This window comes from Nerophis ophidion, linkage group LG08 (genome assembly GCF_033978795.1).
Source record: "Nerophis ophidion isolate RoL-2023_Sa linkage group LG08, RoL_Noph_v1.0, whole genome shotgun sequence".
NCBI lineage: Eukaryota > Metazoa > Chordata > Actinopteri > Syngnathiformes > Syngnathidae > Nerophis > Nerophis ophidion.
The window spans coordinates 43819229-43831454 of NC_084618.1; the positions used below are offsets into that span (position 1 = coordinate 43819229).

Below are 12226 nucleotides of genomic sequence, written 5' to 3' on the forward strand. Positions count from 1 at the left end.
AAAAGGTTGAGAACCACTGGTATAAATGAACACAAATGAAGATAGACTATTACCGCAATATGTTAGTGTAAAAATCACAACGTGATTTTTAAATTTTCAGAATGTGTTTGGTCAATTTTTAGTCCAAGAAAACAATCTGAAGTTTTCTTTATTTTTAAGTTAACATGCCATGATTTTACCAGTCCGGCAAACTTGGTAATAGATTTTCCTCCACGTGGCCCCTGAGCTAAAATGAGTTGGATCCCCTGATTTAAGGTATCATGACTTTTTATGGGTTAACGTAGATTTCATGAAGTAGTCCTTAATTTCAGCTTGTTTGGGAGTTTGTAATGTTCCAACAGTGACACACCAATGTCAGTCTCAAATTGCATCACTATGGCTCCTAAGCAAGTAACGGAGAATACCCACTTTTTTCTTCATGGTATTTTTTTTTTCCTTTAATTTTTGACATTTTGCAAACCCTAAAAAGTGCTGTGACTGCCTTTTAACCCCCACTGCGAGCTAACAGAGCTGTGTTGATCTAAAGCATGAAGAGAAAGGGATATGCTCACCAGGCGGTTGGCCAGGGAAATGGTGTGTGTGGTCGATTCTGCTTCCTGTTGGCACTTAAGCTTGTCTGCAGTAGCTTTTTCAAACTTTGCTGTGAGCTTGGCAAGGTTCTCATTAAGGTGCTGATATACAAACACACACACAAAGAACAAACATTGACACTTGTTAAAGTACAGCATGGGCTTAAAGAGACAAATAAATCACTGTCGTCTTCCAGTGACACAAACTTGGGATGAAGTGGAAAAGTTAGGTAAAATTTGTCACTCTGTCCACTATGGATTTATTTTTCATGTGGAAACAATTAGCACAAGGACAAACAGGATTATTGCGCACATGCACAGCAGTTCAGCAGATTAGTTTGAGGATTGCTAATTCCCCCCGAAGTCACTTTCAACTCAACGGATCCAACAGGGTGTGGAGAAATGACGGACAGAAGCTGTATCTTATTAACAGCCGCCGCGCTACGCTCTGCAGGATTTTGACGCAGGCGGCAGTGGCTGCCGCAGCATCCCATCCCTCCCCGAGCGCTGTGCTCTGCTGGGGCTCTCCGGCACTTTGATGTGCTGAATGTCAAGCGCCACTGAGAAACAATTATTTACAGCTGCTTTTATCAATAGGGGTTTTAGGCTGATGGATTTAGTTTTGATTAATGAACAGTAAAAACCCTAATAGCACTTACAGCAGCTTTGTATTACTGCTGGGAAGTATATCATTACTGGTGGCGCTCAAGTGTCAGCTGGTAGTCAAACCCTTGATAAAATAATTCATCTCCTGAATTGTTTCTTCACTTTTGCTTCTGGCTGTTTTTATCTTATTTCTTCTGCGCAAGCCGATTGTCATTCATTTATATACAGCTGGGTTATAAAATCTACCGCGGGAAGCAAAAATTTGGCAACATGTAGGAATAATACAGTCTTTAACAATGAATAATCAGCTCACACGGCGTAGCAAGGAACAAAAAAATAAAGGAGAGCTAACTAAATAGTACAAATAGTGGGGAGGAAGCTAATGGGTTAAGAAGCTACTTAACCAACAGGAAACAATATGTGAAGATAGGCGAACACGTCTACAGAGCTGAAAATATCTTGTGGTGTACCACAGGGATCTATACCGGCCAATATTTGTAAAATTAAAGTTAGTATATTTTGCAGATGATACAAGTGTATTTTGTTCAGTAGAGAACACACAGAACCAAAGACTATAACAATGGGACCCATTTTCTCCCTGCTTGGCACTCAGCATCAATGGTTGGTATTGGGGGTTAAATCACCAAAATTATTCCCAAGCGCGGCCACCGCTGCTGCTCACTGCACCCCTCACCTCCCAGGGGATAGAACGAAGGGATGGGTCAAATGCAGAGGGTAATTTCACCACACCTAGTGTGTGTGTGACTATCATTGGTACTTTAAAAAAATGTTTAATACAAATGATAACAGAAGAAATTAACAAATTAAAAAGATGGTTTGACAAAAACAGACTCTTAGAATCTCAGTAAAACTGAAATAATGCTATTCGGTAACAGTAGAAGAAAAAGTCAAACGCAAATACAAATAGATATAGTAAAATTGAAAGGGTGAAAGAAAACACATTTTTGGGTGTAATAAAAGAAGATAAAAATTAATTGTAAACATAAAGTAGCAAGAAACACGTCAATAATGAAACGCAAAATATGCTTTGGACCAAAAATCACTTTATATTCTCTACTGCTAGCTAGTGTTACCATATATGAGTTATTGTGCACAAATATGGGGAAACAACCACAAATGTGTACTTTCATTCACTAATGATGTTACAAAAACAATACATTTTAATAATACATAATGTTGTATACAAAGAACACTAAAACCCTTCATTTATTGAATCACAAATATTGAAATCCAGCAATTTGGTGCATTTGCAAACAGCTAAAATGATGTATAAAGTAAACTATAACCTGCTACCCAAGAATGTACAACAATTCTTCTCAACAAAAGAGGAGAAATATAATCTTAGAGGAAAATCTATTTCAAAACATTTGTATGCACATACAACACTTAAAACATTTAGCATATCAGTATGTGGAATTAAATTCTGGAACGGATTAAACAAAAAAATCAAACAAAGCACCAATATGATTCAGTTTAAGAGACCGTTCAAATTACAAGTGTTTACAGAGTATAAAGAAGAACAATTACGATAAAACATCTTGAACCTTTTTTTGAGATAATGATTATTTATGTATTTAATAGTTTTTTTTATTTATTTGATTTGCTTACTTACTTATGGTAAATTATTTATTTATTCACTGTTCTGTTACAAACAGATAACACAGAAATGGGATAAAATTGCTATTGTATGAAAAGGGGTATGATTAAATAAACTCTGAATCTTCCTACTCCTTTTCGGACGTGCTGCAATGAAACAATTACAAATATGTGATGCATTACATTGTATTGTATGCATGTTCGAAATAAACTGAACTGAACTGAACAGGCTTAAGGAAACAAAGCCATCTGGCATTCAGTGGTATCAAATAGTTGACATCAACAAATCACACACATGAGAAACAAAATGAACCTGCGCCGCCTTTGTGGCTATGTTCCCACATTAAAGGACTAGGTCACAAAATGACGGACAACAGAGCACCGTTCACTACACAAAGTCAACACAGTCTATCACATTTTCCATGCTGACATTTTTACGCGTGACTGTGGTGAAACTGTTATTTTCCAGGCCTGCTTTTGCTTTGAGAGCCTGACATTACTGGCCACTATTTGTGGTGTTGTCACAGTGTTGTTCATTGAACCTTTTTATATATCTTTTGTTAGCTGTGAGTTTTGTTCGCAACTAAGAGATGATGACAGATCTTTATGACACGTGCACATCTGAACAGGGATGCAGGGACGTGGATGGGCAATACAGCTGATGTGAAAGTTTTAATTCTGTCGCAAATGGCCATTAGAAAACCGATCAGTGAACATGTTATCTATCTATCTTGTAGCCCATATCAGAATCAAAAACCCTGATACCAACCATATTTACTTAAAGGGCCTGTTTCCAACATTTATACAGATGTCTAGAGGGCGCTGACTTTCCAATGTACTTTGCACAGTATACCCCACCCTCTTAGGCTTCCAGGATGTAATGATATAATTACATACGTACGTAACACATGCACAAGCATTAGTTTTAAGTGTTCTAAGCTAATAATAGCATCATTGAATGTATATCCTATCATATCAACAGAATGACTGCAAATTGTTCTTAGCTTCTCTTGGACTGCTTGTCTATGTGTGCACGCACTACCTGCGCGTACATGTTGGTGAGACTGGGTGAGAGAAAGTCGTAAACACAGATTGTTTTAATCAGGTTGGTAAAAATGTCACTACACAAACTTAATCATTGTGAAAAATATAGACTATTTGAACACATATGTGTTCTATTAAACCACTAATGGTTAGACAAGCTAGCCAATGGTGTTCTTGTTACATTTTTCCGTTTGAAAAATGCAACTGTGAGCAGGTTGCTAAAAACAACTTTAAAGGGGGAATCACACTTTTTGGGGAATTGTTCACAATTAATATGATTTATTGGACGTTATTATTTTTTTGCATTCTAAATATTAAATAAATGCCATCAAAAGTTTGCTTACAATAGAGCCTACGGGAGTTGTAGAATTCTGCCTACAAACCCTTTAAAAAAACATCTAAACATTCCCATTAGGGTTTTATATACTGTATATGGTGTAAGTATATATGTTATGAAGTAATGGGTACATTTATAAAAACATTTAATATTTACATATTTTGATCATTTTAAGCAAACGCGGTGCATTCATTTAAAAAAAAGTATCCCAATGTTTGCTGGTATTTTTTCTTCATCACTGATTATTACTCGCTGCAGACGTTATGAGAGCCAACAAACATAATATAGTATCACTTACTGTACAATGTCTGCTGTCATTAAGATGCCAACTGCTGGGATGTTCATATATTCCCATTTAGGTGAAGAATGACTCACAATCCTCACGGAGAAAAGGGGTAGGGGTGGGAGGGACCAAGCGACTTTCCGTGTCGTCTTCGCCTGTTTCGGGTATTAAACGGCTGTCAAAGTGTCCCAACTTGTTGGAATACCTACTCAGACTTCTTTTGTGCAAGTGAGAGGCAATACAAATACATGTACAATCCCCGTTTCCATATGAGTTGGGAAATTGTGTTAGATGTAAATATAAATGGAATACAATGATTTGCAAATCATTTTCAACCCATATTCAGTTGAATATGCTACAAAGACAACATATTTGATGTTCACTGATAAACATTTTTTTTTTTTGGTAATAATCATTGACTTTAGAATTTGATGCCAGCAGCACGTGACACAGAAATTGGGAAAGGTGGAAATAAATACTGATAAAGTTGAGGAATGCTCATCAAACACTTATATGAAACATCCCACAGGTGTGCAGGCTAATTGGGAACAGGTGGTTGCCATGATTGGGTATCAAATCAGCTTTCATGAAATGCTAAGTAATTCACAAACAAGGATGGGGTGAGGGTCACCACTTTGTAAGCAAATTGTCAAAAAATTCTAGAACAACATTTCTCAACGAGCTATTGCAAGGAATTTAAGGATTTTACCATTTACGGTCCGTAAAATCATCAAAAAGTTCAGAGAATCTGGAGAAATCACTGCACGTAAGCGAGGATATTACGGACTTTTAAACCCTCAGGCGGTAATGCATCAAAAACCAACATCAGTGTGTAAAGGATATCACCACACGGGCTCAGGAACAATTCATAAAACCACTGTCAGTAATTACAGTTGGTCGCTACATCTGTAAGTGCAAGTTAAAACTCTACTATGCATAGCCAAACCCATTTATCAACAATATCCTGAAACGCTGCCGGCTTGGCTGGGCCCGAGCTCACTTAAAATGGACTGATGCAAAGTGGAAAGGTGTTCTGTGGTCTGACGAGTCCACATTTCAAATTATAATAGGAAACAGAGGACGTAGTGTCCTCCAGAACAAAGAGGAAAATAACCATTCAAATTGTCATAGGCACAAATTTCAAAAGCCAGCATCTGTGATGGTATGGGGGTGTATTAGTGTCCTAAGCATGGGTAATTTACACATCTGTGAAGGCACCATTACTGCTGACAGGCCCATACAGGTTTTGGAGCAACATATGTTGTCATCCAAGCAACATTATTATAGATGCCCCTGCTTATTTAAGCAAGACGTGTTAAAACAGCGTGGCTTCGTAAAAAAAGAGTGCGGGTACTTTCCTGGCCCGCCTGCAGTCCAGACCTGTCTCCCATCAAAAATGTGTGGCGCATTATGAAGCCTAAGATATGACAGCGGAGACCCCGGACTGTTGAACGACTGAAGCTCTACATAAAACAACAATGGGAAATAATTCCACTTTCAAAGCTTCAACAATAAGTTTCCTCAGTTCCCAAACGTTTATTGAGTGTTATTAAAAGAAAAGGTGATGTAACACAGTGGTGAACATGCCCTTTCTCAACTACTTTGGCACATGTTGCAGCCAGGAAATTCAAAGTAAATTATTATTTTGAAAAAAAAAAAAAGGTTTATGAGTTTGAACATCAAATATCTTGTCTTTGTAGTGCATTCAATTGAATATGGGTTGAAAAGGATTTGCAAATCATTGTATTCCGTTTATATTTACATCGAACACAATTTCCCAACTCATATGGAAACGGGGTTTGTACAATAAACTTACAGGGAGCAGGGAAGCGAGGAAACAGCAGACAACTCAATGATGTAAACATAAGGAAACAGGAAGTGATCACGTCGCCGCTATAAATAGTTTGTCAGCGTTAGCGCTTATAATCATTATCATTAATACTAGGTTAATATTCAAGTCATAAAACGTAAATTGAGTATTGTTGGCGCTTTTTGAATGGTTATTTATTGGATTTTATGGGCGAAATAGTGGTGCTCCCATTGGCTCCGCTGTAAGTTAGAGTTAAAGTACCAGTGATTGTCACACACACAAAAGGTGTGGTGAAATGTGTCCTCTGCATTTGACCCATCCCCTTGATCACCCCCTGGGAAGTGAGGGGAGCAGTGGGCAGCAGCGGTGCCGCGCCCGGGAATCATTTATGGTGGACTTTTAGTTACGTTTATTTAATATTTAGATTGTATTAAAAAAAAATATCCATCCATTGGCATGTATTTCATAATGATTGTGAATGATAGGCAAATTAAAAAAAAAAAGTGCAGTTCCCCTTTAAAGGAAAAGTCAGGCCTATGTTGGCCTTACAAGGTCACTATGTGCATATTCTTGGAGGTGATTACACTGTTGGCGCATTTTTTCTCTCACTGCAACTAAATGGTTTTTCATGCTTTAAATACTGATGAAAAGCCCTCCTCCAATAGGAAGGCAATATTATGCTTCATTACTTATTTACTTGTGCCTACAAATAAGAACTAACTGCCTATGTCTCTGCATCCTGGGGTCCATACCTAAACAAAACATTGCACAAAGATAACACTCTTTTTGAATAATGTCTGTTTTGAATTTTGACAGTTCACATAAAACGTGTTTTCCTAACACACTAACTGCACAATTCCCTATTTGATGCAATTACCGTTTATGTCATGTCTTACATTGATCTTGGTTTTGATGGTGGCGAGTTTCCCCTGTGCAGCAGCCAGTTCCGCGTCTGCCTTACTCAGAGCCTGACGTTTGGGCTCCACCTCGCAATAAACTCTGTAGAACTTAACTATGTTCAAAACCCAGGAGCAAAGCCCTGCTGCTGCGTATGACTTTGCTGCAACCAGTTCTGGTTGGAACTCTGGATCCTGCATGGGTTGAAAACATAGGCGGTTAGTGAAATTCATACAGTGAGGCTTAAAAGACTACCACACTGCCGCATTTATTTAGAAAAACACCGTTTGATGACTTTTCCTAGCATGCACCGTTAACCCCGAAAAGAGTGCAGCACAGATACATGCATAGCTCCAGCCCAGGAATTAGCAACTGATGGCCTTTGAGCCATATACAGCTCATAAAGCTTTTTAATACGACATGCCAAACATTTAAAAATGATTTTATTAAAAACCCTTTACCATCAAAGCTATCGCCGGAAACATAATTTACAATGATATTTGGAAACTACATTAAGTCTTCAACCTTTTGCACTTTAAAATCATTAAATGGTTTCTGAAACTAAAGGATGTGCACTAAAGCAGATTGGATTTTGTTCACAGAGTAGCGTGAGCCTGTGTGACAAATACACAAGCTTTATACAGCAAAGTTCTGGAGAAAATTAATATTTTACACAATATTTGGGTGTTGTGTTGTTTCTTCTCGGTTTTCACCTTATTGCAAAATTCCCATTTACTTTTTTGTTTTGCTACTTTGCTCTAGACGTCCCACTGGGTGTGAGTTTTCTTTGCCCTTATGTGGGCTCTACCGAGGATGTCGTTGTGGTTTGTGTTGTGGTTTGTGTTGTGGTTTGTGTTGTGGTTTGTGCAGCCCTTTGAGACACTAGGGATTTAGGGCTATATAAATAATCATTGATTGATTGATTGGTTGATAGCTAAAATTCTACTTGATTTCAGCATCAACTTCTTCTAAATGGATGTACTGTTATTCTGATTTTAACCAATACTTCTTTACTCACGTATTTGTGTTTATAGGTCTACAAAAAGGTTATTTGTTTTACGGAAGTAGTATTGCCTGTGTTAAAATTGTGGACATTGTTTTGTATAACTTTACTGCTAATGTTAACATTTCTTGAGATACTTCTTTGGGATCGTTGTGGCTTGTGCAGCCATTTGCGAAATGTGTGATTAAGGGCCATATGAGTCAACTTTGATTGATTGATTGAGTTAGACATTAAAGGTGAAGTTAACAGTCGTGGCCAAATGTTTTTGGAGTGACCACAATATGACTGCAATAGCTGACCGAAAAAACTAACAAATGTAGGCGCACTTGTGGGGGGTGTCACCGACTGTCTACTGGACACCTGTTTCATTGATTAATTGAAACTTTTATTAGTAGATTGCAAAGGAAGAAATACATTATATGAAACAGTACAGTACATATTCCGTACAATTGACCACTAAATGGTAACACCCGAATACGTTTTTCAACTTGTTTAGTCAGGGTCCACGTTAATCAATTCAAGTCAGCATTATTCCCAATTATTGTGTGGTCTACTGACCCAAACCGAGAGATCATGAAAAGGCTCAAGAGAACCTTTGGAACCATTTTGAAGCCATTAGCTGATTATGGTGTGAAACCACAACTTTAAATATTGAACTACCTGTATTTCACAATATTTACATTTTTGAGGTGTACTTGTACTGTATTATGTATGATGTAACAATTAGTTTTAACAGTGATTTCTGCTTTGTCCAAAATAGGTAGCCAAACTTCAATGAACAATAAAACTCACCTGCAAGTAAGGCTGGACAGCTTTCAAACATGCTTCTGGAATGTTCTCCTTTTTGAAATGTATGAGGGAATCAAGAAACGCGTCCACTTTTGCCATCATAACCTTTCCAGCCTTCCAGGTGCGATCCTTTGGGACTTTTCCGCCAGGCGCCATTAATACCATGACGGCCGCTGTGACGTTGGTTACCGCGGCCACCGGAGAGCCAAATGACTTCAACTCTGTTAGGTTGTTCTGCAGAGGGTACAAATAGAGGAATGCAGTGCAAAATTAAAGACCTCGATGTATTGAATGCTTGTATGGCTTAGTGGTCTGCTTAAAAAAAAGGGGATAAAAAGAGGATGAACCTGCACAAACTTTGAGCAGACAGCATAGAATTCAAATTGGGACATTTTTAGAGAGCTTCAGAAAGCAGTGATTGAACTGTCTGTTCTGCTTGTTTGAACAGAGAGAACCTTCTAAATGTAAAGTGCTTTTTTTTTTTTTTTTGTTCAAATTCCCCGGGCGGAATAGAAAGCTATGGATTTTAGGACATGAACTAAAATGCCAGCAGAACACACAGAAGACATTCTTTTAGCACAGATTTGATTGAAAAAAATGTAATCTCACATTTAAGGGCCTATGTGGACATCACCTTTTTCACTGAAGCTCAGAAAGGAAATATGGAAAAGCATGACGAAGGAGAAAAAGAATGAAAGGATATGACGCACTTTATTGAGAGTGTTAAGTGCATCCTGTGCTGCAGTCAGAGCCGGTTCAGCCTTAGCCAGATCCTCTTCACAGTCTTTTTGCTTGCCACTGACCACAACAGCAATAGCCGCCACTTTTTCTTCTTCCTCATCAGCCACTGCTTTTTCCTTGGACACCTTCTCAGTTTCTATTCCAACCACCTGGGACCAACACATTACATTTATTGCTGGATTAGAGGAACACACATTTTATAGCATTGATTTTTTTCATGTCTTTAACGTAGAGTTTCAGTTACTAGTTGAGACCATACACATTGACCGACCGTAGCATGATAATATAATTGTATATATTTCCTACAGTTCTCAGTTCCCACTGTGATGCTGTGGACGCTTACACCACTGCAATATATAGCCAAAACAATACATCCATCCATCCATTTTCTACCGCTTATTCCCTTTTGGGGTCGCGGGGTGCGCTGGCGCCTATCTCAGCTACAATCGGGCGGAAGGCGGGGTACACCCTGGACAAGTCGCCACCTTATCGCAGGGCCAACACAGATAGACAGACAACATTCACACTCACATTCACACACTAGGGCCAATTTAATGTTGCCAATCAACCTATCCCCAGGTGCATGTCTTTGGAAGTGGGAGGAAGCCGGAGTACCCGGAGGGAACCCACGCATTCACGGGGAGGACATGCAAACTCCACACAGAAAGATCCCGAGCCTGGATTTGAACCCAGGACTGCAGGACCTTCGTATTGTGAGGCAGACGCACTAACCCCTCTGCCACCGTGAAGCCCCAAAACAATACACATATTCCTTATTTAATGCATTTTTGACTGTGTCATCAAAACATTAGGTATAAGTCCTACTTTGACACTCATTGCATTTTACCACATGGCCATGACAATATAATACATACCGTATTTCCTTGAATTGCCGCAGGGCATATAGTATGGGCCTGCCTTGAATTACTGCCGGGTCAAACTCGCTTCCCAAAATAGTTAGTGCATGCTTAGTATTAACGCCTGGTAAAACGCCTGGTAAAACTCGTGGTCGTCCCCTGTCATCATTTTCAAAATGTAGGAGGCTGATTTCAATACCGGTAATTTGAAATCGTATTAAGGGAAGAAGATTAAGTGCTATTCAGTAGGATTTAAAGTCCAAGCTTACATATATATATATATATATATATATATATATATATATATATATATATATATATATACATATATATATATATATATATATATATATATATATATCCATTTTCTACCGCTTATTCCCTTTGGGGTCGCTGGTGACTATCTCAGCTACAATCCGGTGGAAGGCAAGTACACCCTGGACAAGGCGCCACCTCATCGCAGATATAAATGTATATATATATATATATATATATATATATATATATATATATATATATATATATTTCTATCCATTTTCTACCGCTTATTCCCTTTGGGGTCGCGGGGGGCGCTGGTGACTATCTCAGCTACAATCCGGTGGAAGGCAAGTACACCCTGGCCAAGGCGCCACCTCATCGCAGATATAAATGTATATATATATATGTATATATATATATATATATATATATATATATATATATATATATATATATATATATATATATATATATCTGCAATGAGGTGGCGACTCGTCCAGGGCGTACCCTGCCTTCCGCCCGATTGTAGCTGAGATTGGCGCCAGCGCCTCCCGCGACCCCAAAAGGGAATAAGCGGTAGAAAATGGATGGAGATATATATATATACACACACACACAGTACTTTTGTAAATGTGCCTGACTAATTTGTGTGCTTCATGGACACAAATTTGGGGGTCAGAATACTTGTTGGTTAGAAGGGGATCAAATACTTGTCACCTTCAATTAAATATGAAATAAGTCAAATCCATCCATCCATCCATCCATCCATTTTTTACCCTCTTTTGATAGTGTTTTTTGGGATTGGGAGTGGGAGCTTTATGTCTGTATTAGTTCTGTCTGTAGCTCACAGCAAGCCTACCATAACAATGATGGACTGTTAATAAATTTGTAGACAGTAAACTTATAAAATCAGCAGGAGATGTACAAATCTTCATTTCCCCCACTGTATATATTGTCTGTGTCACATATCCCCATACATATTGACTCACTTTAAGTAATGGCAAAGACTATTCTTTTAGACATGTGCCAGGAAGCATATTGAAGGACAGTGAGTAAGTTTTAAAACGTTTCAAATCATCTAAAGTCTGTCTTTTATAAGTGTTTCTGAAACCACTCACAAAAACAATTTTGAATGGAAGGAGCAACCCAAGATTTAATTTTTTTGAGCAAAACAGGGACCCTCTTTGTATTAGGGTCACCACAGAATACCTCGGGACAGATTGAGCCAGCTCAAGTGCAAGAAAATATCAACATTTATCTGTGATATTCTGCTTGCAAGCCAATGTTCTTGCCTTGATCAAATTGTCGGCATCTTCATTCTTCTGCTTGAGTTCCACTTCTTGGGCCGCTAACTTGGCCTTGAGGTCGTCAACCTGTCAAGACGAAGAAACAGAAAAAGAAGGAGGTCAAAAGGG

At 38.4% G+C, this 12226-nt stretch overlaps 1 protein-coding gene across 1 annotated transcript in view; it reads right to left on the reverse strand.

Moving 5' to 3' along the window:
* LOC133557816 (dynein axonemal heavy chain 9-like) overlaps positions 1-12226 on the reverse strand; it is a 363451-nt gene that overhangs the window by 181861 nt on the left and 169364 nt on the right. Inside the window, exons 30-34 of the mRNA XM_061908637.1 lie at positions 12104-12184; positions 9666-9845; positions 8959-9189; positions 7163-7357; positions 552-671 (exon numbers count right to left, since the gene is read on the reverse strand). Coding sequence (XP_061764621.1) covers positions 552-671; positions 7163-7357; positions 8959-9189; positions 9666-9845; positions 12104-12184 — 807 coding nt within the window. The remainder of the gene's footprint in view (positions 1-551; positions 672-7162; positions 7358-8958; positions 9190-9665; positions 9846-12103; positions 12185-12226) is intronic.